A 26,851-nucleotide genomic window follows, 5' to 3' on the forward strand; every position below is an offset into this window, starting at 1 on the left:
ATTTATAACTAGACCTTCCTCTTGAATCACTCTATATATTAAAAAACCGCTTCAAAATCTGTTGCGTAGTTTTAAAGCGACAGCGACTTTACTATGTAATACTTATTTTAACTGTAATGGATTTTGTAAAGACGAGTTTATTACTAACAATATTCTCTACCGGCCGATCTTTGAGAAAGCTAAGATCTTTGAAGATATCAGTTCCTTTTCTCATGGGAAGAATCTCTGGGGTTTCAATGTGTTACGGAATGTATTTTATTATAGATTGAATTTAAATTGATAGAAATTCCAATTGAGTAGGAATCATTTGTGTCCCTTTACGATATTTAGTTAAATTTCAAATTCAAATCGAAAATCATTTATTCATGTAGGACATTTTAGGCGATTATGAATGTCAAATTATTTATACTTTATATTTTCCCGACTGTCTTAGTATTTGTTTCAACAGATATAGATATAGACATAACCATATATTATTTTGTTATATTCTGTACTAGAAGAAAAAATTGAAAATTTTAATTGAATTACAGAAATATTACTAATAATTTAGTAACTTACTAGCAGAGTATAGAAATAAATACCATTTTGATTATAATTTCATTAATCAAATAATACGTAACTTTATATAGACGATTTATTTATTGTCAGTTCTTCTTAACTCGAAATCACTTCGACTGACTAACGTAGATTTCACATATTATAAGAATTCGTAATAGCCTACATGAATAAAGATATTTTCATTTAATTGATTTGATTTGTTATCTATTTATTAATAGCAATAGATCTAAAAATATATATCCATACGAGATGACTGACACCATAAATTCAAATAAAATTTAAAGACCATATTACTTATGTGATTACTAGGTGCACCTGCGGTTTTACCCGCATTTTTATAGCCTATTTGTTACTTTGATGTATAATACGCTATATTACTGTGAAGTTTCATAAAAATCTATTCAGTAGTTTGTGAGAGAGAGTAACAAACATCTACCTATCCAGCTAACCATCCATACTCCCAAACTTTCGCGTTCATAATATTAGTAAGATTTGACAGCTGCAGTTCCGAACTGCATAGTATCTATATTATTTTATAATACAAAATATATGGTATCTATAACTGTAGTGTGGTGGTATCTTCATCACTGTTGTAGCGTTATGTATGATCTGATGAGGTCATCATCATCATCATCTACGCCTTCGTTTTCCCATTTAATTGGGGTTGGCGTAATACGTTTGATATGGTATGTATGATGTGATGAGGTGCCGCTACATAATTTATTTGTTAGTATATAGGTAATGAGAATACCGGTGAAATAATTGTACATTAGTATGTTTATTTGATAGTGTGGTACATGGCTTATTAGTAACCCGTACATTCTACGCAGAGTCGTAACGTGGACTGACTATACACTTAACTTAAATCTGTGTTATGTAGATAAGTTCTAATGGAAGATTCTCAAATTTATACACAATCGAAAACTTTACAGAAAGAAACGGTTGCAATAGTGATCATAATCAAACCGCTGATGAGCGAAAACAACGAGTCGCAAAGAACAGACATTAGCACGCGGCCGTTAACCTAAATAAAGTTATTGATGTTATTGTCAAAGTTTGCTACTTCTAAAATGTTTATATGTTTCCATAAATACGGGCAAAATAATGGGGAAGGTAATTTAGGTACCTGGGGGTTTAGTACTGCCACTTTCGTGATTCATAATAATGGCACACTGGGCGCCATGCTTGTAGGGACAGGTCTGCTTATCAGGACTGATTTTGTTATTAACTTATTACCGAACCAACTTTATATTTAATATTTTTAATCTGAATAATTGGTACCATTTCATAGTTTGTAATCGACCAAACTTTGAATAAAAATATAACTTATACATTAGTAAATTATACATCATATAATATACACTTAATTGTAAAGTCATCTATGAAAATTTGTAGAATATTGACGTAGACTAATTTGCTACGCGAGCGTGGAACTGTAATAAATAGTCAGCCAATTCATTCGTCTCTGTCAAATACACTGTTATTGTGATGTTTGTCGCATAAGAAATAAGACTCAAAATGTCACTTATTGTTACAGAAAATATGATGTCTCTTTTACTTTGTGAATAAGCATATTTATTTTGCTCGCAGCGCAAATAGGAGTAAGTATAGAAATTATATTTTTTTGTTTTATTTTTAAACCGATTGTGAATTGTGTTTGTATATTACGTTATTGTATAATAACTATACCAATATAAAAGACTGCTCTAATTTAGTTTTTAGAACGATTAAATTCACTTTTTTAATTGGTTTCAAAAAGATGTAATCAAATCACTATATTCGACTACAATTTTTGTCTGTCAGGAGATATTTAATATATATATAATCATTATGTTTGGAATTAAAACGTATAGTATAAATTCTGTTTATTAGACACGTAATGTATTTTCATCATATACCAAAAGAAAGAGGCTCTATATCTATATTATGTAACATATATATTCGATTCTGTTTTTATAGATAACATAAATTTTACTCAGATTTGTCAAATTATGTTTATTTTATTATAGGTTTATTTTCTCGTGGAACAAACCCTTATGAAAAATCATTTAGTACGCACTGCACGATTCAAATTAATGTTGTCATTACAATGTAAGTAGAATTTTTTTCGAGGAAAAAGGAAATTAAGGCGCGCCTCCGTAGTATGGGAAAAACAAAACCATTAGTTTAAGGTAGGCCTGTTCTTAATTGCCATCGTTAGCCGGAATACACGCTAATTTGATATATGCTCTATTGGTAGGAGCATAAGGATTGAATTGGCAAATACACGTGCACAGTCTTAGACATGTGTCCAGAAACGTGTGTACACACATGCAGTGTTTTTTGCTAGTGCTTCAGTTTAGCAGTGGTCAATTACTTATCTAATATAATGTATATATTTATTAATTAAAAAGAAATATATATTACTAATGAAGAAAACATGAGCACAACTTCAACCCTACATTCTAATGAACACTAGGAAACGAAAGAAGAGAGAATATGAACAAAGTTTCTTTCAAACCTCTTTTTCACGTATTTGTAGTAGGTTCTTTTATAAGCTTATCCTATTAATAACAAAATGAAGTAATAAAATTACAGGTTAAAAAGTTAACACCTTAGTCTTTAGGAACGGCAACAAATTTGAAGTTAATCGGTTTCACGAATAACTTTTCGAAGTTCTGACTATATAGTATGTAATAAATAATCTAAATATAATAATATTAATAGTGTCGTAGCCTAGTAGCTTACTACCCTGAATTACACTCATGAGATCATGAGGTTAAATCTGACCGAATTAAAAAAAAAATGTGTGGCAAATTATATTTCTAACTCTTCGGTAAAGGAAACACCGATATTAAATCAAAACTTAATCCACCAGATGGCAGCTGCCACGAGGTGTTCAAAATATATCGAGCGAAATATGAATATGTCATGTGCTGTGTTCATCACTACTGCGACACTCAATAATGCCTCAAACTACCTCATCTGTGATTACAGTCGTAACGGTATGTTGTTTGTTATAAAAAAAATTAAGTATTCTAAAAATGTCTTGCCGGGACACCGGTACCGATAAGTACGCCTTAAAATACACCTGCCGTATAAATGACACTATTAAAATACAGCAATATTATAGAGTAGTGCTGTAACCATGCCAATTGGCAACCCGTGAGTTCACTACACTCTGATATCATTCATGAATCACTGTAAACAGTATTATATATTTTTAATATAATTAATTTAAGAGTACGTGCTGCCGTATAGTAGGATTCTATAACTGACAGAACGATAGGACGAGAACCGAGGAAGACTGTACAAAAGCAGTCTGAGGTGCCTACACTGATAGTCTGACATGACAACTTATTGATGGAGATATTCAGTGGATTACAGATATACAGCAGTAAATATAATTTATTCTCGTTCCAATCAGTTGCACGTTACATATAAACTGTTACTTAGCAACGCGGGTTTACGCAAAACTTAGTTACGCGGGCCAGCTCGTTATGATATAAATACAAACTTTTAGATTAAGTTTATTTCGGTATTTGTTCGTCATACCTCATTAAACTATTTAGATCGATTAATTTTATTATAGAAGTAGTTACGACATAACCTGTTTCCTATAATTCATAAAAAATAAATATATTTTTCTTGCATATATTTGTTCACGGTCGAATTTCCCAGGCAAAAATATTTGCTCCGAAGTAGGACGCCTGCGTGGGCAGACAATTAACAAAGTTGTACGCTTTATTTTTAAAGTTGGTCCGGCCTTTATAAACACTGGGATGATTTAAAACTCTTCGCTCTTTTTCCAAGAAAAGGCCATTTGGAAGTTCTTATAAATGAATTAATTTCAAATAAGCCGTTACTTTATTGGCCGATGGCCAATCGTGCCAATATTTCAGCGGGAGCCAATATCTTTACACGTTAAATGCTGTTTTGACATTTATATAGAAGAAGCAATAAAAATAATGAGGAGGACTTGTACGGAAAATAAATACACACTGCTGTTTATTTCATTCCGCCAATTTATTGGCGTTTTTCGAGGCAAGTGATAGGTTTATCATTGGTTTCAGAAATAATATTGACCACTCGAATGTGCTGTAACAATATAGATTTTAATTATTAAGGTTTTTTATACGTTATACTCGTCAATAGGTGCTGCTTGTAGGGAATGATCTGCTCTGATAACTATAACTAATTTATTCTGTTCTAATGAGTAGTAGATTCAATAGAGTATTAGCTATACAACTTTTTTTTTAATTTATAAAATGACCAGGTATACTGTTATAGGCTGTTTACAGAGCATTCCAATGGCATAAATAAATTACCTACAAAATACCTACACCAATTTTCTGATTGAATGATATAGCTATCATCATTAAATGGTTTATTCAGCATAAAATCATTCAGATTGTTTGAATGGATGTATTATATGTACGTCCATTATCACGTGTCATTGACTTGTAGCCTTGTCTGTTATGAACATTATCATTGCAAAATGATTCACAATTTCACATTGAACCACACATGTTGTTGCACTAATTAAGGATAATAAGCATTATTATATTTCAGGATGCAAAGCGAATAATAATATATTAAGTCCACCTTTTGTACTATAGTTTATTGATACAATGTAGATTTTGTTCAGAAAATTATTATTTATTTATATTGAATTTTAAAATAAAATAAATTATAATTTTAAATGTAACATAATAGTTTTTATTGACAATTATAATAATTTTATTTTAGAAAATCATTTTTTTTATACCATGTAAGTGGCAACCAAGCATACGGCCCTTCTGATGGTAAACGGTTTCCGTAGCCTATGGACGCCTGAAACAACAGGGGTGTCACATGCATAGCCGACCCTTAAGAAGTTATATATCGCGGCATCGCATCGGCTCGGTAGTCTAACAGTTTAGTAGACCACTCTACTTTTGATGGTCGAGAGTTCGATTCCTCATATCGTGCAAACACTTGTAGTCATGAGTATTATTGTTTGTATATGAATGGGTATTTTATATGTTGTTATGTACTTATTTACAAAACGATATCAATTGTTTAGTACCCATAATCATTATTACTCATGACTCAAGCTCTGCTTAGCATGTGACTATGTGGCGCTGTTTCAATTGTTCAGTGTTCTTATTTATTTAGTAAGATTAACATTTACTTTATAACATTACCTTTTACTCAAGGTTGTCTGGAAGAGATTTCTTATCGACAATAACGTCTTTTGTGCTATTTATTTGAATATCTTTATCATCGATCAATTCATACGTTTCTATAACTGATGCAAGAAAACAGTAATATAAGTAATATTAATAAATAAATAAATGTATAAACTATTGATTTGTATATGGTATGGCCAATGAAAATGACCCTGAATAACGTAACGGATCTCTCCCGTTACGTTATTCAGGGTCATTTCCGGTACTACTGATCGAATTTTGAAAATTCCTTTAGTGTCCAATAGCTCATTTATTAAGAATTTTTTTTTTCTTTGATAAAGATAAAGTCTTCATTAAAAAAGAGTCTTCCTTAATAAATGGGCTATATACATAATATATATGTATATATTATGTAAGATCTGCATATGAACTTAAGTGCTATCATCGTCGTCGATCTTTTATTATATTAATTTACTAATAAAGGCTGTAACAGAATAGCAGGGAGGGTGAACTGCCCCTTCTGAGTTGTAGACCGTTTTGTCTCGTTTATTACTTTTATATGCTGCAATGAAATAAATTCAAAAACGAAGAAAATGGTCTGCTAGTTGCTAATAAATTAATTAATTTAAGAAAGTGTATCATAATTTTCGGTCAAGTAAACAATTCTCCTCGCTAAACTTTCGATGGTAACTACTTGAATTGTAAATTTATGCGAAAACAATTTATTCATTGCTATTATTGCAAGTAAATTCACACAATGCCGCAAATTTATTCCCGAAGCCCCGAACTTTCAAGTGCTTCGCTGTGAATGGGAGAAATTTTGCAATTATAATTTATTTTATATACTTTTCAATGGACAAAGTTTTCAATACGGCGATCATTTTTATCCAATCAATTTTTTTTAAATTTATAAATATTCTCACTTTTATTTCCCTAAACTTCAAATATACAAATGTATCTAAAACTCCTACCATATTTGGCACAAGTGTATCTAAAGCGTACTAGCAGACTCGTTCTAAGTTTGGCTGGGCAGGGAGAGAAACACGAGCGGTGAAGGTGAGTGTTAACGTATGTATGCAAAGGACACAATTAAACCTACACCCGAACCATAAGTTCCGTGAACTGCTCGGAGTTTCCCTCTCTGCCACACGATGGACTCGGCACCTGCACGGTGAGTCCATGGAATTCTAAGAAGTGAGGGAAGGGGATTGTTTGTAATTTGGACTGTTGTTGACCCATTGCTAGCAATGTGCCATGACCTCTACTATCACGTTAAATTCCAGATGAATTTTCCACGATGGGCTAACTGACCTGATCGCATGCTCATCTTATTATCATCCTCTGGTTCCAAACCAGCGCAGTCGGGTGCACCATTCCATTATCATAAAAAAAATGCTGACCACTGTTATCCCAGATAGGGTTGTCAGAGGCATTGTCAATTATCGATATAATGTTGAACGCAACACTTGATATGACCACATTTCGCTGAGTATATTTGAATGTAACGAGGCAGGGAGCCGACCCACGGCCGTCTCTCGACACTAATCTACTAATATTATAAGGGTGAAAATGTTCTGTGTGTATATACACATACATATGTATATATATCATCGTGGACTCACTGCCCATCTTAGTTGTAGACAATTTTGTCTCGATTAGTACCTTTTATTTCTGGATAAATCATAAATCTTCTAATTTCTCCGGTTTGTACTATACATATGAACCTTCCTCTCGAATCACTCTATCTATTGAAAACTGTAATAAAATCTGTTGCGTAATTTAAAAGATATAAGCGAACAAACAGCGGCAGCGACTTTGTTTGTTTTATACTATGTAATTTAAAAATGAAAAAATACACATAGTAAGAAAATAAAACATACAAAGCAAAAAGAGTTCATCATTTGAGACAAATAAAGATGAAGAATATTATTAACTAATTAAATTGTAATTATAAAGATTCTTACCATACATCTTTGACCACTGCGCCGGCGGCCTCCAATCCGGGTAATGTTTGGGGAATTTCTCCCTGGTCCAATACGTGTGCAGCACCACCCGGTAAACTGTCATTTTATCCGGATTGCACGTCTCCGTGTCGCCGGGCGACATCGCAGCGGCGGCCAGCGCCGGCAACAGCAACGCTAGCAACAACCGCGCCATTTTATCGATATCGATATCGACACTTTCACAACACTAACTCTCCGTCATTGTCACCGTGTCACAACATGCCACTTATCCTTGTACCTGGAACAAGAGATTATTTTAAATATTAATTATTTATGTTTTAGGACTATTCACACGGCGCACTCTAGTTCCAAAGCTACAGTTAGCTAAACAGAGCTTGTGTGATGGATATTAGACAACTGATATGAATACAGATATCTTTTACTATAAACACATACATATAATATATATATATAGAAAACTGACCGATACAATCAATCTAGTCATGAATACAAATGTTTGTACCGTGCGAGGAATCGAACCCGCGACCATCGATAGTAACGCGGTGTGCTAACTAACTAACTAACTGCTAGATCACCGTGGGCGTCAGTATACTTATACTTTTTAATATTATTATCATTGATGCATTTAATACCAATTTGCACCAAGTTGTATGTATATTTAGGTCTACATCAATTTATGACCTGTTGTCTGATCGCAAAAGCTACTTTTAAATACTGTGCAGTGAAATTACAAGGTACGAGGCAGTTGCAGAATAATTGAAATAAAAAAACACATTATTATCTCAGTCACTTTCCAAACTGGTTAAAAATTACACAGATGGGATTCATTCATTATTTCGTAGTATGAATTCATAGCATTCCTTTTCATCTCTTACGTGAGTAAAAAGAGGGTGTTGACCTGATCTATTTATGTTCCTTTGAGGTGATATATCGGTTTGGATCAAGACAGAATTGTTGAAACATGTCCAAGTTTGAACGACACTAGACGCGTAAATCACACATTGTGTGGTAAATATTACCATCAGATAACTCTTGTGAGATGAAAGTAATGCATTTGTATCACTATGTAACATAGACAATGATAATACTCATAGAATAGTAATCATAGAAGAGGAGTAGATGGACTTTCTTTGTAAAATATTTAATATCTACACTCCTATATATAACTTTCTTATTATTTCTTATATATTCGAGTAAATGCCGGGCTTGTCTTATTTTTAAATGTTAAAAGGTATTACATTATCAAATATATTAATTAAATTGAGTTTATTTATGATAAAAATAATACAGTGTCGATGAAAAGAGTTAAATATTTTTTATTTTTAACTTATTCTAAATACGAATATTCTTTTTTATTATACAGATAATATATTATTTGAATTTCGAAATACAATTGTCTTATCCGTGTAATTTACATTGTATTTTGTTTCATCAATGTGTAAACATACAATTTGCTAGCCGGAATCGTTAAAAACATATTAAGACCGTTAATTCCGGTAATTTGTTCCGTTCCGTAACTTATGTCCGTCCAAAACGAACAGTTGACATCAATTTATTAACCGAATAAAAACACGTGAAAAACTACATTGCAGTTCGTATGTCACTGACAGCGTGGGTTTCTATGTGCCACATATACATATATCCACATATAGTATTTGAGAATATTTACTGTTTTTGTGGTATAGAATATAATATAACATAAATAAATTATAAATATAAATTTAAAAACTTTAATTCTATTTGTAAGGTATATGACTATATGGATGGTTATGAATTATGATATTGCGGTACTTGGTATTCACACGAAATAATTATGAAAGATTGCAACAATAGTAAAGTTTCTCATTTCTGTTTGGCTGAATTCCTGATAGATTTATTTATTTATTCACTTAATACAATATAAACTTACAGCTAGTTGGTTTGAAATAACTATAGATATAAATAAACTATATAAAGACATTACATTCACTATTGTGATACACAATTATTAAATGAAATTAATTAATTTAAAAAAAGACGAATCAAAAATAACCTCTATATAAAGATCCAAGAAAGCATATTTTGAACGTAGCACAATTAATTAAATGTATAATTTAAAGGCACTTTGCAGTACCTATAATGCTATAATTTTTAATAATAGCTATTAGATATATGTACATATATTTATACGTACAACATTGAAATACACGCTATATTCACAACTATGTCAATAAAGAAAATGTTGTTTTAAACTTTGTTGGTATTTAAACATTCTTGTTTACATTTATAAATAAAATGTGTACACGATAAATGTACCGTTACGCAATTTGTATAAACAGAAAATGGTTGAAAACTTTCAAAGCGAATCATTACGAACGAAAATAATGTTATATTGCAACATTTGTGTCTGAGAACAGCAATAAAAGTATATGACTGTTATAGTCGGCCATCATTATTGTAAAGTATACTATTGCTGCAATAATTCGCTTTTATCGCGGTAGAGTCCGTACAAAGACGTCCCTCTCTTTCTCTTTCTGACTCACCTATTTCAATCGTCAAGCAACTTGCTTTGTAAGGTGAGTTTCGGTTGAAGATTGAATTAAAACAGAAATTACAGGATATTTTATAATATCAATCATAAGTGGTATCACGGACGTTTCATGATAACGTCATACCGCTGTTTACGCAAGCAGCTTGCTTTGTAAAATGTGTTTAGATTGAGGATTGAAATTAAGACAGTAATATAACAGTGCACTCTGGAATATCAATGCAAGAGTACCTCAGATATCTCTTGATAACATGATACCGCTGTTCATGTAAGCAGCTTCCTTTTTAGGTTGTATTTCGGTTGAATTTTGATATCCTGCAAGATGGACCAACGATAACGAGAAGGTAGCCGGGAATGGTTGCGGAAGGTGGAAGATAGCACGTGGTGGAAAGGCCTATATATCCAACAGTGAATAGATACAGACTAAAATGATGACGATGCCAAATAAATAGAGTTCAAGAGAGGTGACGGTTATATATGTAGTTCTACATAAACAAAAAAACATATCATTTTATGTTCCCCATCATATCGATTTATATGATATGACGGACCCCATGGTACACAGTGTACATACTCACGTAAATATTGTGTAACGCCCACATTCCCTGCGGCTCCCATGAAGGGTGGTACGGTACAATTTGATTGACACTTTTTCCAATATTTCAAAGGGTAGAAACTGTTAACGTCATCGAAAACATCGCCGTTCGACATTAAAAAACTACGACGTAAAATATTAGTTATATGATAAAGTGGAGATCCCGTGCTCCATCCAGAATCTATTGAAGAACCCAGAAACCCTATTTTTGAGTACGTCATATAAACATTTCAAGATAACTTGTGAAGACAATTATTTGAAGGAAATACAATATGAAAACAATACCGAAATAATGGCTGTATAGGCTGTGTACTTTTGCCTTTCCCAGAACGGGAAAACTCAACCAAAAAAAAGTAAAATATTAGAGATTTATATATATTTACTTTTTTTTTAAATGGATGGTAATGGACTTTTTTTTTAAATGCACCTGTCTACGCTAACGATTTCCGTTGGCGGGGCACCAATGAAGATGAGATGAGGTCGGGTCTGCTAGCCCATCGTAACAAATTCACCAGAAATTTATTATGATGGTTTTCAAAGGGAAGTATGTGGAGGTCAACCTAACATGGTATATTGCTATCAATAGGGTCATCAGTCTATATTATTAACAATTCTCTTTCCCACTGTATCTGTACTATAATTTAGATTCTGCTTACTTTATTTTATTACTGATTACAAGAATGCCGCACCACGACTTGGTCTGCCTAAATTAGAACTTGTAGTTATGTCCAAGTATAAAAGACAACATTTTCAATACTTGGTAAGATTATTTTGAGAGTAATAAGCCATAATCAGCCCTCAATACGTTTTACAAGAGCTCCACGCTAGAACTGAAATGGGCTAAAGAGCGTGACCTGAATGCTAGTTATACTGCTGCTATGTAAATACCTCGGCATTTTAACGGCGCGGTGCTTCTAATTTCAAATTAAAGCTGTATTTTTTTTTGGAATGATCCGGTTTGTATATACAGCTATACATATAAATATATATTATGCTACGGATTATGTATATATATAAAGTATATTTTGTAATAAACAAATACTGCGCCTGCGCCATTTGTTAAGAAGCGAAGTAGAAATGTAAAATATTTTTTATGCACTTCAATAAACATTCTATTCAGGATGAAAAAAAAATTTGGTTTGTTTTTTGCTTCCTGAAAAGTGAGACAATTCATGATATTAAATTGTCTCACTTGCTATAGAAATAACTGTAACCTTTACAAATAACCATGTATATAACATCTGTCAATGCGTGAAAGGAAAACCTAGATATATACTAGAAACAAGTCGAGCAAGCTAGAAAAAAAAGTAAATCGAACGAAAAATTACAATAGTAATTTAAAATAAACAAACAATCTCTATAGCCAAACATAAAAAAAATTGTAAAAGAATTTTCATATATTCTCACGGTAATGAGAATCGCAGTGAAACTGCTATAAATAGCCAGCTGATATTCCATAGTATCATTATTACCTTGCCTATATTTGGGCGCAGTATATTCTCTTCTTCCACTGATCTCTATCAGCCATCATATCTGAGTTTACTCTCCTTTTATACATAAGTTTTAATATTATGTGCATCGATCGTGAGCGAAGTTCATACATTCGTATTGAGAAAACTGAAGCTACAAGTAATGCTAGCTGCATTACTTATCGCTTTAGTTGAGTCGACTTTTGTGTTTGAAGTAGGTGCATTCATTCCGAAACGTCGTGCAGACGAAAAATGTTTGAAACGTAATAAAAGAGAAGAAAAATATCTACTTATCCTTACCTATTTATGCAATAAAACTGTTTCATCGTTAGATAAGATACTGAGACTGTATATAGCGTAAGGTTCTTCCAAGAAAAGCTGAAACTATTTCTTCAGTATACGAAACGTGAATCTATGGTCTGCTGTATCACGCACTATGGATGCCATGATATCTTGTCATATATGTTATCTTGGTGATATTCTGAATATACTACAGAACTGCTGAATAACTCGATTTATTGTAGTTCGTTTGAATTGAATTTGATACAAAGATATCTCTTGGTCATAGCGCTGTACGATGATAAAGCATATAGATTGTCTCTTAAAATTTCAAACAGATAACATCTCTTAGTAGTAGGGCTGTACAGATTGTCTCTGATATTGCTAATAGGTAAAGACAATTGTATAAAATAAATAAATAAATAATGACAATTTGATTTAATCAACTTCAACGAAGTCCAATAATAACCAGTTATCGGAGTCGGCCTTCATAAACATAAACCCAATAAGTCCATAAAGCGAGTAACAAAATAAAGTAAACGCCACAACCGAAGCAAACTTCTAAATATCTAAACTGCTTATAAAGTCCGCCAATTAACATTACGAAGAGACCACGACTCGAATACTCCCAAAACTTAGACGAAGTGCTTCGGAACATTTTGAATTATTAAAACTTCATTAGACCTCGCAGATTCGGTACCAACGAAATTTAGCAACGTTATATATCTCGCTTGGTTACTTAGTAATATCTTAATGGAAGATCCGGTTGTATATAATATAACATAATGGGATTTAGCTGCAGAGATAAAGGAATAAGGAATGCTTTCATGACGTTCATTTGATGTTCCGTTTTCTGCATAATTAGGTATGCATATTGAAATCTGACCTGGTAACATAAAATATACCCTAAATATATTGATATTAAAATACAAATTTGATTATAGTAACCTATGGTACCCTTGAGTTTTTGTATCTAATATAATTCAAATTATCTAAAAATAAAGTTCTGTAAAACATCGTAGGCATCTGTATAAATTCTCATAACGGAACAAACTGGATTAAGTTCTATATTTAAAATTCAACAAAAAGTAATAATTAATATTTTTACTTACATCTTTTTTTTAATTTGATTTTAGAATGAAAATGAAAAATTAAGAATTGTTCTATTTTCGAAACGATATGTATTGTGGTTAGACTACTTACTAATTATTAATTTGAATATAGAACATTGGAACTCTAGCTTGACTTTTGTACTATTAATTGATGATTTTTTTAAATAACACATTTTTTATTAAAACATTTTTTAAATGTGTATAATAGAATAGAATAATTAAGCTCATCTTTTATAAATATACCATACAAATATTCATATGAATATTGTATGTTTATAGAAGACATTATAGAAACCTTAAAATAGTCATATTACCCATTACAAACAAGGTATGTACTTATGATCAAAACCACAGCTATCGGAAGATAGGGCAATAAATCACTGCACCACCAAAGTTATCAAAGGAAATACTAAACTAGCTGGTATTCTGCATTATGCTGCATTTAGAATATTCTAGAATCGCAATATTTTTATTTTTCTGAAAGTTAATTGTTTGGAACTATATTTATGTCCTATTACTTAACAAACTTTTAATCTGTAACTATATATATATATATATAATATAGACCCTTAACAGCATATAAAGTAAGGAAAAAATATTATATCTCAAATTCGGTAGTACAGCGCTTTAGCACATCGCCTTGCTTCCGATGGTCGTGAGTTCGATACAAGAATGCAATCATGAGTATGATTGTATATATTGGTCTGGGTTTTTTCTATGTATATTACGTATACATTTAAAGAACAGGTGAACTGTAATGAGACAGCTTTCCGAATGAGCGGTAGATTAAAAAACAATGTGATGACTATTCAAAAGTGCTTCAATGTAAGTTAGTAGTGTTTTTATATTCTATTATTCTATAAGTATTTCTATCAGTAGTAGTAGTCTAGTACCCGTAACACATGCTCCACTTAGCTAGAGACTAGTTGGTACTGTTTGAGTTATCCTGAGATATTATTATATGGGCTTAATAAACGGTACAAAACTTTATACCAAGCCACATGAGTGGTAGAATACTCATGAATGTGAACCACTTTTACCAAGAAAAATACTTAAAGGAAAATGAAAATAAATTTTGAGTTTTGAATATTTCGTACTAATTTGATCACGTAACCAGCATCTTGTAGGAAAGTCTTAAAAATTGTTTTAGTTTTCCACTTTGATTTTTATATCAAGTTGTTCAGTTTTATGAATACTAACACTGATCTTCGGCTCAGTACTTTTAATTTAATATAATTTTAACTTTGTACATAAGGAGATAAGGTTGGTTTTTCATTGAAAGCAATATAGGTATAGGTACATCTGAATAGATATTAGTCCAAATTATGAAAGTAATCATCGGTCCGGTCGTTTAATACTTTCCAGCATATTTATTAAGCGCTTCAAATATTTTCCAGAAAATTGAATTCCATTTAAATCAAGAGCCGGACATTATTAATGTATCCAAGTCATTAAGCGTCCGTCGATCCTACATCATCCGTCGGCCGTAAGAGCCTTGTCGTGTTTCGGCTGCCGAAATAATTTGATTTCCGTATCGGCGGGGCGACTAGTCGATATTTATATTTATATAGGTCCGTACAGTGGTTTTTGTGTTAATTTAATTAAGAAATCATTTTCACGGCTTACATTTACACCTTTTCTAAACTAACAGTCATCATTGCACTACTTTTTTTATTGTGAATGATAGTGGAATGGTGCACCCGCCTGCGCTAACGGTTTACGCTGGCGGGGCACCAGTGGAGGATGATAAGATGAACATGAAGTTAGGTCAGTTAGTACATCGTGAAAAATTCATTAGGAATTTATCACGATGGTTTCCAGGGGGAACCGCGTGGAGGTCAAAATATAATATAACAAATACGTATAAGATTTCGTATTTATAATATATAAATATAATAAATACGAAATCTGTTCTTTTTATAATAATGGTTCACATATTATGCATGACAGGAGAGTAAGGTCACATATCTCGAGTGATGATGATGTCTTTGCTGATCCAAACTAAAGTGATTGAAAGCAAAGAAATGTTGACTGTTATATTTAATTGAATTAGTGAAGTGTTGAATTGAATTGAATCAAGTAGTGCAATGAGGTAAGGGGATTGTTAGTAATGTGGACTTATAACCCCATCACTAGCAATGTACCAAGTCAGGTTGACCTCCACGCGGTTCCTCCTGAAAACCATCGTGATAAATTCCTTGTGAATTTGTCACGATGGCCTAACTGACCTGACCTCATGCTCATCTTGTCATCCTCCACTGGTGCCCCGCCAGCGTAAACCGTAAGCGCAGGCGGGTGCACCATTCCATTGTCATCCTTAAAAAACAAAAAATTAAAACTTGGGACTAGATGGCGCTTTGCGAATTGTCCGGAGATATTATTATTCTTACTTATGAATTAATATGTCTACTATAATCTACGATGACAGCTGAGAGTAACATAAAATGTATTCACACTGGCATCACCACGGTATACAACTAGTCATCAATATTAAATACTTAGTATTTGTGTTCCCACTTCCTGAAAATAATCTTATTAAAATTTACCACAAATATAGTAATATAAGTAGCCGCAACGCCCACTTGTAATGGTGTACATAAATTATTCACGAGAGCACTTGCCGATTGAATGAATAGCTGATGTGCGTAGGCGTATCGTAGGATACGTTTCTCCAAATGGGAAACGTAAAACAAAATATCCACTGTCGCAATGATATGGACGAATTACTCACACCTTTTCTTAGAAATCTTCTTTTTAGGAAGCTAAGAATACTTCTAAAAAATAAGAATAATTCTTATTGTTTAGAAGTAAAAGTTCTGTCTCACCTATTGCTAACACCATGTAGCTTGTTTTGCATGCTCAATCGTTGGAGTGAGATAGTGAAATTAACAGCTACCATAAGGTATATCAACTGGTTTATAATTTCCGTTCCATAAAAAAATACCTCAACCCGTGATTTAAATAAAATATCCTCCTTTTGTCATCCCCATGTATCTGAGGAATGTCGATGGATTCCGTGACAATCAGTATATGAAAAAGTATACTTTGCTAATGAGGCCATTTAATATTCTATATTATTATTATATTTTAAAAGTAATAATAAGTTAGAAGACCTTGGTATAAATATACACTGACACGAAAATGTTTCAGAAGACTTTAAATAAATTTTGAGGTTATAACTCGTGCGCTCAATATTTTGTTATTGTCGTGTTATTTATAGAGAATTATTTATATTAATCGGTCAAACATGAAACCGAATGAACTGAAAAGAAAATTTGCACGTCGATAACGTCAAAATTTCTCTTCAGTTTTTTGTGAAAACATTCACTAAGTAACTAATCACTACGTTTTTAGAAACATTTTATTTATAATAATATAAGTGACGTCCATACAAGATCACATCAATACGCTAACATTTAAATTTTAGTAAAAAAAGAGAGACAACTTACAAAATTCCTCAACAATAAAACCTCAATACCTAGCTAGCGTAGAGACAAATGTAAATGCAGACAGATTACAATGTATCTTTGCTTATAAACACGTGGTATTATTGATTAACCAAAACATAATTTAACGTGTGGTAAATTTATCACGTCCATTAAACGTGCCACGGTGGCCGTTGTCAACGTCCGATGACCTATTTCAGGTCTATTTTTGTATAGTTCCGAACGTCCAATGAGGGGATTCATGGATGAAGGAACGAGATTCCTTTGCCTCGATACCTGAATAAAAAAAAACATTGTTGTTTTTTGGCGGGAATTTATAACAAGATGCGGCGAATGAAATATTATTTTAGTTACTTAATGAATAGATCTAAATTTGTTTCATGTTGTGTTAAGTGTAGTAATTAATTTTCTTTTTTTAATTATTTTGATGGTGTGGTATTAAATAAAATTCCGAAGTTGTGTATTTAAATATGAATTGATGTTCTATTTTTAAAAAGAGAGTTCAAGCATTTGTTAGCATTTGTGAATTGATGCATATTGTACAGTCGTTAGTGTATTAGTCTTATATATATGTATGTATTTATATTTAGTCCACTGGGAAAGGAATCACTATATTTTATTTTCCCTAAAACTTTATTGAAAAGGTATAACAATGGAGTCGACTCATTTTATTTGCTATTTACCTAGGTATTGTTTAAGTATACAATACCTACTAAACTACCAAATAGGAAAGTAGAAATTTGATATTACATTTATACTGTCCATACTATATCTCGTGACAATGAAGTCAAAGTTTCAAAGTTTTGTCTTATAGTAATTACACATACAATAGCTTGACGATATAACAGAAAATATACTCTTTAAGTGGATACCTAATGAGTATATTATAATTCTTACATAGTATAAAATCTCTTGAACTACGCTACGGATTTTAATGCAGTTTTTAGTAATAAATATAGTGATTCAAAATCAAGGTTTATATATATAATACATGTACACCCGTGCGAAGCCGGGGCGGGTAACTACTATAAAATATAATATACTCGTAGCAAAATGTTTGGAAATATGAACAGAACCCAAAATGAACTTGTTTAGACAGTCCCTCAGTCTGAAATAAGATAACACACCTGTGTTTAAAATGTACTGAAGCATGAATTCAACAAGAGTCTTGCTTATAGAAATAACAGTAGGTAGGTACAATCAGTAGTAATAACCCGAATTTCTTTTATTCTATATATTTTATTTACAAAAGAATGAGCTCACGATAGACTCGAAGTGATTAAACATTACGTAAGTCACAAAATATCATATATAGAGTTGTCCGAAGTAGCACTTATGAAGACTAGGACGTTCTTTCCATATATCTTGTAATTCCAATTTAATATATTTAAAATTAAGTAAGTGACTTATATCCATTTTATACTTACTCATATATATATAAATTAAAAGTCAATTATGAATATGGATAAGTATATATATTCTCATTCATAATTTAAGAGCTGTGCTCTTGTCGGTGGAGCTCTCGCCACCTTCCACGATCTTCCATCAGTCCTTTTAGCTGTTGGTACGACACGACTCCAACTTTTTCTTTAATTTGCTTGATATAGCTCTGTCTTGGTCTTCCCCTTCCTCTCTTTCCATATATTAGGTCGTCGTGTCGTATCAAGTGCCCCAACATTTTTCCCTTATATATTAATAAATTATTTTTAATGTCAATTTATGTAAGTCACCATTTTTTATTACTATCCCGACAACCCAATTCGACTAGATTCTTCAGTTGAGAAGAATTGGAAAGAAACCCGATCGGTACGTATATTTATGTTGTTATTATTTTCAATTAGTTGCTGTTATTATTTTAAACTTTAAATACCCTAGTATTACGTTTAAATTTGTATATTACATTAAAATATCGAAAATTCCTATTTTTAAAATCAATTGAATTTAATGGAATAGTACACTTCTACATTATGTATTCTATGTGTAGATGCAATATAACATAAACACCTGTTCACATACAAACAATCTACTTACTGAAATAACGGCAAGAAAATAAACATAAAAGCGGTGTAAGCGCTGCAACCCGAAATTGATATTTCCTCAAGCGCTTCCAGTCGTTCACTCGCTACGTTTTACAGCTTAAGTCACTTTCAATTTCCAACGTAAAGCGCTTTATAGCTTGCTTCGATCGTGACGGGCATAAAACCTCGAGAGAATGCCCCGACTTGTCTCCATCTATGCAGAAGCCGCGAGATTTAGTGATTCCTTAAATCTTCCCGCGGATAAATTTCAACCATATTTCTCTTGTGCCAAAGCAGATTTTTCATTTCGCACTCGGATGTAAGATTTCTTAATCTATGTCGGTTATTTCAATTTTTTATCTTACAGATGTTACCTTGTTGCAAGTGGTTGTAAAAGTTTACGTTTTATTTTATGAGTCCAATCGAAATTATTTTAGTAAAAGTGCTTTGAAGGAATATTGAAATCATTACGGATGAAATAATAATGATACAAATAATTACATTTTGATGTATATTCATAACCGTAGAATGATACCAAACATCAAACGTAATGCACAGTTACTACTTATACTCTTTATGTATATAGATTTAGGTTGCCACTTACCACCAGGTACGCCGTCAGCTTACTTACCATCCCATTTATATATAAAAATTACCAATCAAAACAGAAATAGTAATAGTAAAAATCTACAGATATTCCAATATAGGAAGCATTGTAGTTCCTTGCCAGTTTCTCTCAACTGTAGCTAGTAACTGTACGAACTGGATGGTAGGGATAGTGACAAAAAAATATGACCGGCACAAGAGGCCGAATAGTCCTATGTTAATAAATAATTTTGAGTTCGAATTTATGCTTTAATGACAAAGCATGAGGGTGTACGATGGAATACATGATTAAAAGCTATAGTCTGTGTCTATAGAATGGCAGATTCTACTAAAAAAATTCCCATTGCTATAGTAAAAAAAAAAACTTTCACAAAATCACAACCGTTACGTCGCAATATTATGCAAAATGTTACAGAACATTTACTTTCTCAGTTACATAATTTAACTAAGAGAGCAAAATTAGCGTCTTACGTCACTTCTCGTCTCCGATCCTTGGAGATTCATAAAATGCCAACAAAAAAGTGTTCCCTTCCGTAATTTGAGCCGTAATTTCGCGAATATCAACGGAATAACAATAAAGTTACACTCGACTTGGTCTACAGAAGTAAAACGGTGACAATAACTCAACGAGCAGCATCCCTATATCATTGGGCATGGCGTCGCTTTAATGGAAAATGGAATGGTTAAACATTTTTTCGCAATTGAAAAATGTATCCGTTCGAAAATTTATCGAGTAATGTGTAGTAGACACTTATCACAAGTGTCATCACATCAATGTTGATTTCAGGATATTAATTGCATACATTTTATACTAGCTGTATCCTCGACTTTGTATCTATATACATTTTTTTTAATTTATAAACCATTTTTTAGTTAAAATTTTTGTCTGATTTAATCTAATCAGTCCATTAGATTAAATCAGACAAAAATTTTAACTAAAGTTTACTAAATGTTTTGTATCACTAAAGACTACACCCAAATTGGTTATGATGTTTATGAGATAAGCGCGCACAAACGGACAAAGAAGCAGACAAAAATTCAAACTAACATGTTTTTGGGATTGGTTTGGGTAGTTTTTCTTATAGACATGTTATGCTTTAGTGGTCTAATCGCGGGTTCAATTCCTCACACGGTATAAACATTTGTACTCATAAATATAAAAAAAATGTCTAAGTATTTATATCCGTTGTCTAGTACCAATAACATAAGCTTAGAACTAGATGGTGCCTGAGGAGTCCTGAGATATTATATATATACAGTACTAGAAACAAATCACATACATTTTTATTATATGTATAGACAACCGTTTCATATTGTTTACTACTCCTAATTTAGACTGGCTATATGTAAAGTGATAAGATGCCCAATAATCTTGGTTAGTAAGGTCTTATTTCACCCTAGCAATTAATGATAACAATCTATTCTAGTTAATACATTGAAATTAAATTTCAAATAAATTTTCGATTCATACCAATGAAACGATGCGCCTCTTAATACCACAGATAAAATATCTTAGTTTTCCTTGTACAGGATTTGAAGCCACAGATCCATAAATTACTTAGGGTAAGCCGGCACATTTGTCACCCCAGCCGTATTCAATGATAAGTAGGTTATCAGTTGTTCCCACTCTAATTAGATTCATGAGAATGCAGCCCCCGTACGTGCTGCTAGATTGGTTCTCAATTGGCTTTAGTGACGATAAAGCTCAGATTACGGAATTATATACCGGTACTACATACATTATATCAAGCACCTTTGTAAAAGGCCGTATGCGTGAGTACCCTAGTTTCACCTTATTTAGCTACAAAGTAACTTGCTCTGTAAGATGTGTTTCATACCCACGATAAGATGTATAACCCTAGTCTGCAAAGCAACGTATGAGTTACCACTCATGCATTCGTTTTCCGGAGGACGGGTACCATATAGGCGATGGTTAGCACTGGTTATATTATATGGTATAACCACCATCCTAACTTGCTATGTGTTTTATACACACGACTTTTTTTATATCACAGGGGACAGACGAGTTTGCAGCTCACCTGATGTTAAGTGATTACCGCCGTCCATGAGCACAGGAGAATTGCAAGTGCGTTGCAGGTCTTTTAAGAAGGATTAAGCTCTTTTCTTGAACATTTCAACATCGTGTCGATTCGGAAATACCATTGCAGTAATTCCATAATGTGGTTGTGCATAGCAAACATTTTTTAGAAAACCGCACTGTTAAGGAGTGCAGGTCATCCAGATGACTAGGATGGTATTTTAGTTTCTGTTGAAGTAAGAGACATAATATCGTAGTCCTCTGGAATGGCATTTGAGTGATATCACGGGCGTAGGATTGGCGATGGTTACCAGTTACTGTCAGTTGATTGTTAGATTATTGCTATTGATACCTTGGTTGACACTTCAACTAAATCAAAACTTACAAATCAGGCTGCTTGGTGGCTGAAATGGGTGATACAAAAGGGTAGCTACGTTTACCTTACGGGTACCTTAGTACTTACTATACTAGTCTATGATTTATTTTCTATTATTATTTTGTATTTTGTTATTGTCATACTTTTGTAATAAAAATATATATAAGAATAGATCTTAAGAATACTAAAATAACTGTTAAGTTTAATTCACCTTTTATAGTTAAAGTTCTTATAAAGAAGATAAACGAACGCGGAGAATCATTAACACTCAATTTTAGCAAGAAAAAGTTTTAATTGCAATATAGTGTTTCACTGAAAACCGGTAATTTCAAAACGGGTAATTTAAGAAATACCGATTATAGTATACATAAAAAATAAATAGGCATTATTTTGCTTACAATTCGCAGAAAGAAATAAAATTTCGGTATATTATTTCGAGGAATCGAGTCGAAAAATATTCTTACTTTATATTTGTTTGATTTTAGTACGCTGAATGAAGGAAAATTAATACAAATTTTTCGAAGAATCGGAATCCCAAACTCAAAATACTTTAACCAACTAGGTATATATAAATAATGGTGTTATACTAATAAATCATCAGAATATTCTAGAACGTAAATAACATGAAGAAGAGATCGTAAGGGGCACTACGCCGTAGGCCCGTAGAGTCCGGTACAGATTACTACAAAACCTCGTAGAAAAGGCATCTGTTTTTCTACGATTATCGATAACTGTGTATAGGTAAGAAGAGCAATATATTCTTAAAGAATTTGAATATGGTATCTATATATTAAAGCGGACGGATGAGTATGAATTTCGCTCACTTATATGTAGTTTATTTATACAGAAGGAGTGTAGAATGCTAAATTTTCTAAAGAATTATGTTAATAAATACATTAATTCAATAAACTATTACACACACTGTATGATTTGACATATCCACGTATACCACGAACCATATACACTTTTGTTTATTTCTTGTGACTTTTTTGTGTGTTACCAGTACCTAAGATTATAGCAGGATAGTCTTAATAACTTATAAATTAAATTTATTATAGTGTAATTTCGACGACTAGTTTATACAATTCTGTATAGATTAATTTCTTCAATCAATCAATAACAGATTTCAAATTTAAAAATAATTGATTATATAATAGTAATAATCTTGGAGAATTCACACAGCGCCCTCTTATTATATTTTTAATTTTGAAAACAGCCAAACCGATACAAGCAATCGTACTCATGAATACAAATGTTTGTGCCGTTCGAGGAATCGAACCCGCGACCATCGGAAGCAAGGCGGTATGCTAAACCGCTAGACCACCATGTCCATCATTGAAATTATACACATCACAATGTATAAAAGATATGTAAGAAAAAGAAATCGTCAATATCTTATTCTTTGGAAACTGCGCAGTATATTATCTTTCCTTGATCTCTATATGATCTATCTGAGCTTACTCTCTTTTCAAGCGTAATATCATCTTTCACAGAGTCTATCGATGTTTTATTCTAGCAAAAGCTAGTTAATATTTTCTAACCATCTGCTATTTAGCACTATGATTATATACATACAATGTCTATATTGCTTTAGTATGATAAGCAGATAGTGTGTGGATTTGAATGTTCGGAGCACAGATTACATAATATTACATAGTTCGGAGTAACCTCCGGTACTAATAATCCGATTATAAGAATTATTTTACCTTTAGATAACCGATTTATCGAAGAAGGCTATATAAAAATGCAGTGAAAAATGTTGCATGAATGGGGAAAATCTGACGCAAAACAAATTGCGCTGATCCACTTGCAATTATTTGATAATAATAATACATATATAAGTAGATCAGCAATCAATGTTTACCACCGTGTCTCGGATTATTTCTTTTAATTTAGTATCGATAATTCCTTCACCGAAGAGTAATCTTCGTCGGTGAGATTTGAAGTCACTACCTCTTGGGGGTAATATGACTAAATAACTAGGCCACGATGCTTACTCTCCATTTGTATTGAACAGAAGAATGTTCTCTGTATTTTATACAATTGTATTTTAACTGAATTGTAAAATATAATAAATAGTATTTTCATGCGGATGGATTAAATGTACGACATTTAAACCATAAATGCACGTAATTTTTTTATAATGTTGACTTTTTTTCAATACGCTGGTAGTATATAAAGTCTACGTGTAAATAAAATAAAAATAAAAATAATTGCATACCTAATGAGGTATATACCTATACCAAAATATAATGGGACATTATATTCTAAAATGACAATTTTAATAATATATTTTAGTCATCATATTATAATTTTTTAAGCTTTTTAATTTTAGTTTCTTAAATGACAACTAATGTAGGTATACATTAGTTTTTTTTATGTTCGTAGCAAATAAATTTGATTTGATTTGATTTTGAACATAAGTAGAAATGTTTACTCTTAATTATTGATGTATATATATATATATATATATATATATATATAAAAGAAATAACGTCTTTAAAACAATCGATACCTCGAGTCATTTGACATCACTATAACTGTAATAAAATTGAGTGGGCTAGCAGTTTAGCACTCTACCTCAGCTTCCGATGGTCAACGAATTCGATTCCCGCACAATACAAATCAATATACGAGTATATTTATAGTCGTGAGTATAACTGTTTATATTAGCGTAGTTTTTCTGTTTACTTACAAATAAAATTCGAGTATGACTATCAGTTGTCTAATGACAATAGTACCTAATTGAATGATTAGTTTGGGTCTGGGTGACGGGCTATTTATTTATACATTTTTATGATAGTTGGGAACAGTCCCAGTATTATTCTTAATCTATGGGACTATTAGTGTTACAAACCTCTTGTTCAAACATAAATAAAAATTCATCTTTGATTCTAGAATCACTTTTTAAGAACTCCTCCAAGAGAAACAACAACTTTATATGTATAATAATAGTTAACAGAATAGTCAATAATTAGTCTCTTCATGTGAGATAGCCGGGAGACACCCTGAACTATCATGATCAGATAAATCATGAGATCATAGATAGATCAAAATCGATCTAATGAAAGAGAAAAAAGCGAGTTATGACAAGCTGGAAGAGTTAGATATAGCAATAAAAGTCAATAGCACTCAGAAATTTCTGTCCACCCCATAAGAAGCCCAATGAGAGTATAGAATTTATATATAAATATAGTTAATAATAAATAAATAATCCTGGACAATTAACACAGCGCCATCTAGTCTTACGGTAAACAGAGCTTGTGTTATGGGTAATAGACAACTAATATAAATACTTAGATATTTTTTTTATATAAATACATATAAACAATCGTACTCATGAATACAAATGTTTGCACCGTGCGATAGTTGATTCACAAATATGTGTAGTTTCAACTAATTGCTCCAATACACGAAGCTTATAGACTTTGTGAATGAACAATCGATTCAGAATAATTCAGGAAAGGTTCATCTCTAGAGAATAATATTTGAGTGAAACTCAGTCCCTAAGAGACGTAACATACATTTATGAATTAAATAGAATTTTAATGATGCTATTATATTATATACACTTTAAAATATTATTTTGTATAAAAGGAAATCTCTCTAGTTACTCTACATTGAAAAGTTGAAGTCTACAATAAATTATGTAATTTTAAGGAATAGATAGAGTTAGATTCTATGAGTATATATATGAAAGTAAACATTTTTTAAACAATGTACAAGTTTATAGTTCTAGGGTTTTTTTTCTAATATTCGTTTTTTAGAACTAAGAAAATAAGTAGTATATATACGCTTCAACAAGTCAACAATGGTTTGTATTACCTGCGTAATTAATCAGAGTTTTATGCAAGGTATATTATTTACAATTTCTTGTGAACAAATATATTTATAACGTTATATTTACAAATATTCACGTATTTCTAAGTCTTCATGTAAACTTATTGTTATAAAGAAGAACGTCGATGTTCAAATGGAGAAAGATGTAAAAATTTATTTATATTCTAGACAAATAAATAGCGAATAAACAACGGTATCTATAAAGAGTTTATCTCTGCCCGTGGTCTCTGAATGACGATTTTCAGACACGTTATCTACCTGAAATTGGCATCGTAACATTTGCACTCACCGTGTCAGCAACGACTACATTATACACTCAATATCCATACAGCGCACAAAGTTTAATTAAAAACACAGTCTAAATACGCCTCTGTGCAGTAGGGAGGCTCGTTAAACCAGCGTTTTCATCAATTTTTCATTAAGGCCCCGGCAAAACACGCCCGTAACGTGTCGAAGCGGGTTGCGGTCGCAAAAAATACGTCCATACGCCACGAGCTCACGGGCAAAACTAGGAGCTCAAAGTGCTACAATCCCGAATTGAGACAGAAAAAGACGGGTGTATTTGTTGAAGCGGGATAGATGGGGATGCAGAGGTGCGCAGGAAAGAATTAGATGTTTATTTGGGCTACGTGTAATGGGATAACAGAAGCTGTGCGTGCGAGCTTTTTCTAGTTTCAAGTATCGAGTTGATTAGTAGAAGCACCGAACTTTTACTATTTATGTTATCCTGGTAATTTTGTTGCGCATTTGCTGAGCAAAAGTAACAGGATGGTAGAGACACGTTTCTTGGTACCACGTGTACTTATTATTTTTATGGGACACTTGTTGTGAATATTACATAATGAAAATACTAAAACGTTTGATGTCTAGTCT

At 32.1% G+C, this 26,851-nt stretch overlaps 1 protein-coding gene across 1 annotated transcript in view; it reads right to left on the bottom strand.

Annotated features, from left to right (window-relative positions):
- LOC131851079 (spondin-2) overlaps positions 1–26,481 on the bottom strand; it is a 39,458-nt gene extending 12,977 nt beyond the window's left edge. Inside the window, exons 1-2 of the mRNA XM_059201508.1 lie at positions 26,268–26,481; positions 7,673–7,949 (exon numbers count right to left, since the gene is read on the bottom strand). Coding sequence (XP_059057491.1) covers positions 7,673–7,865 — 193 coding nt within the window. The 5' untranslated portion in view covers positions 7,866–7,949; positions 26,268–26,481. The remainder of the gene's footprint in view (positions 1–7,672; positions 7,950–26,267) is intronic.
- Positions 26,482–26,851: the final 370 nt, after the last annotated feature.

The sequence above is a fragment of the Achroia grisella genome, unplaced genomic scaffold (assembly GCF_030625045.1).
Source record: "Achroia grisella isolate CSIRO2021 unplaced genomic scaffold, CSIRO_AGI_Agris_v1 utg780, whole genome shotgun sequence".
In the NCBI taxonomy this organism is placed as follows: domain Eukaryota; kingdom Metazoa; phylum Arthropoda; class Insecta; order Lepidoptera; family Pyralidae; genus Achroia; species Achroia grisella.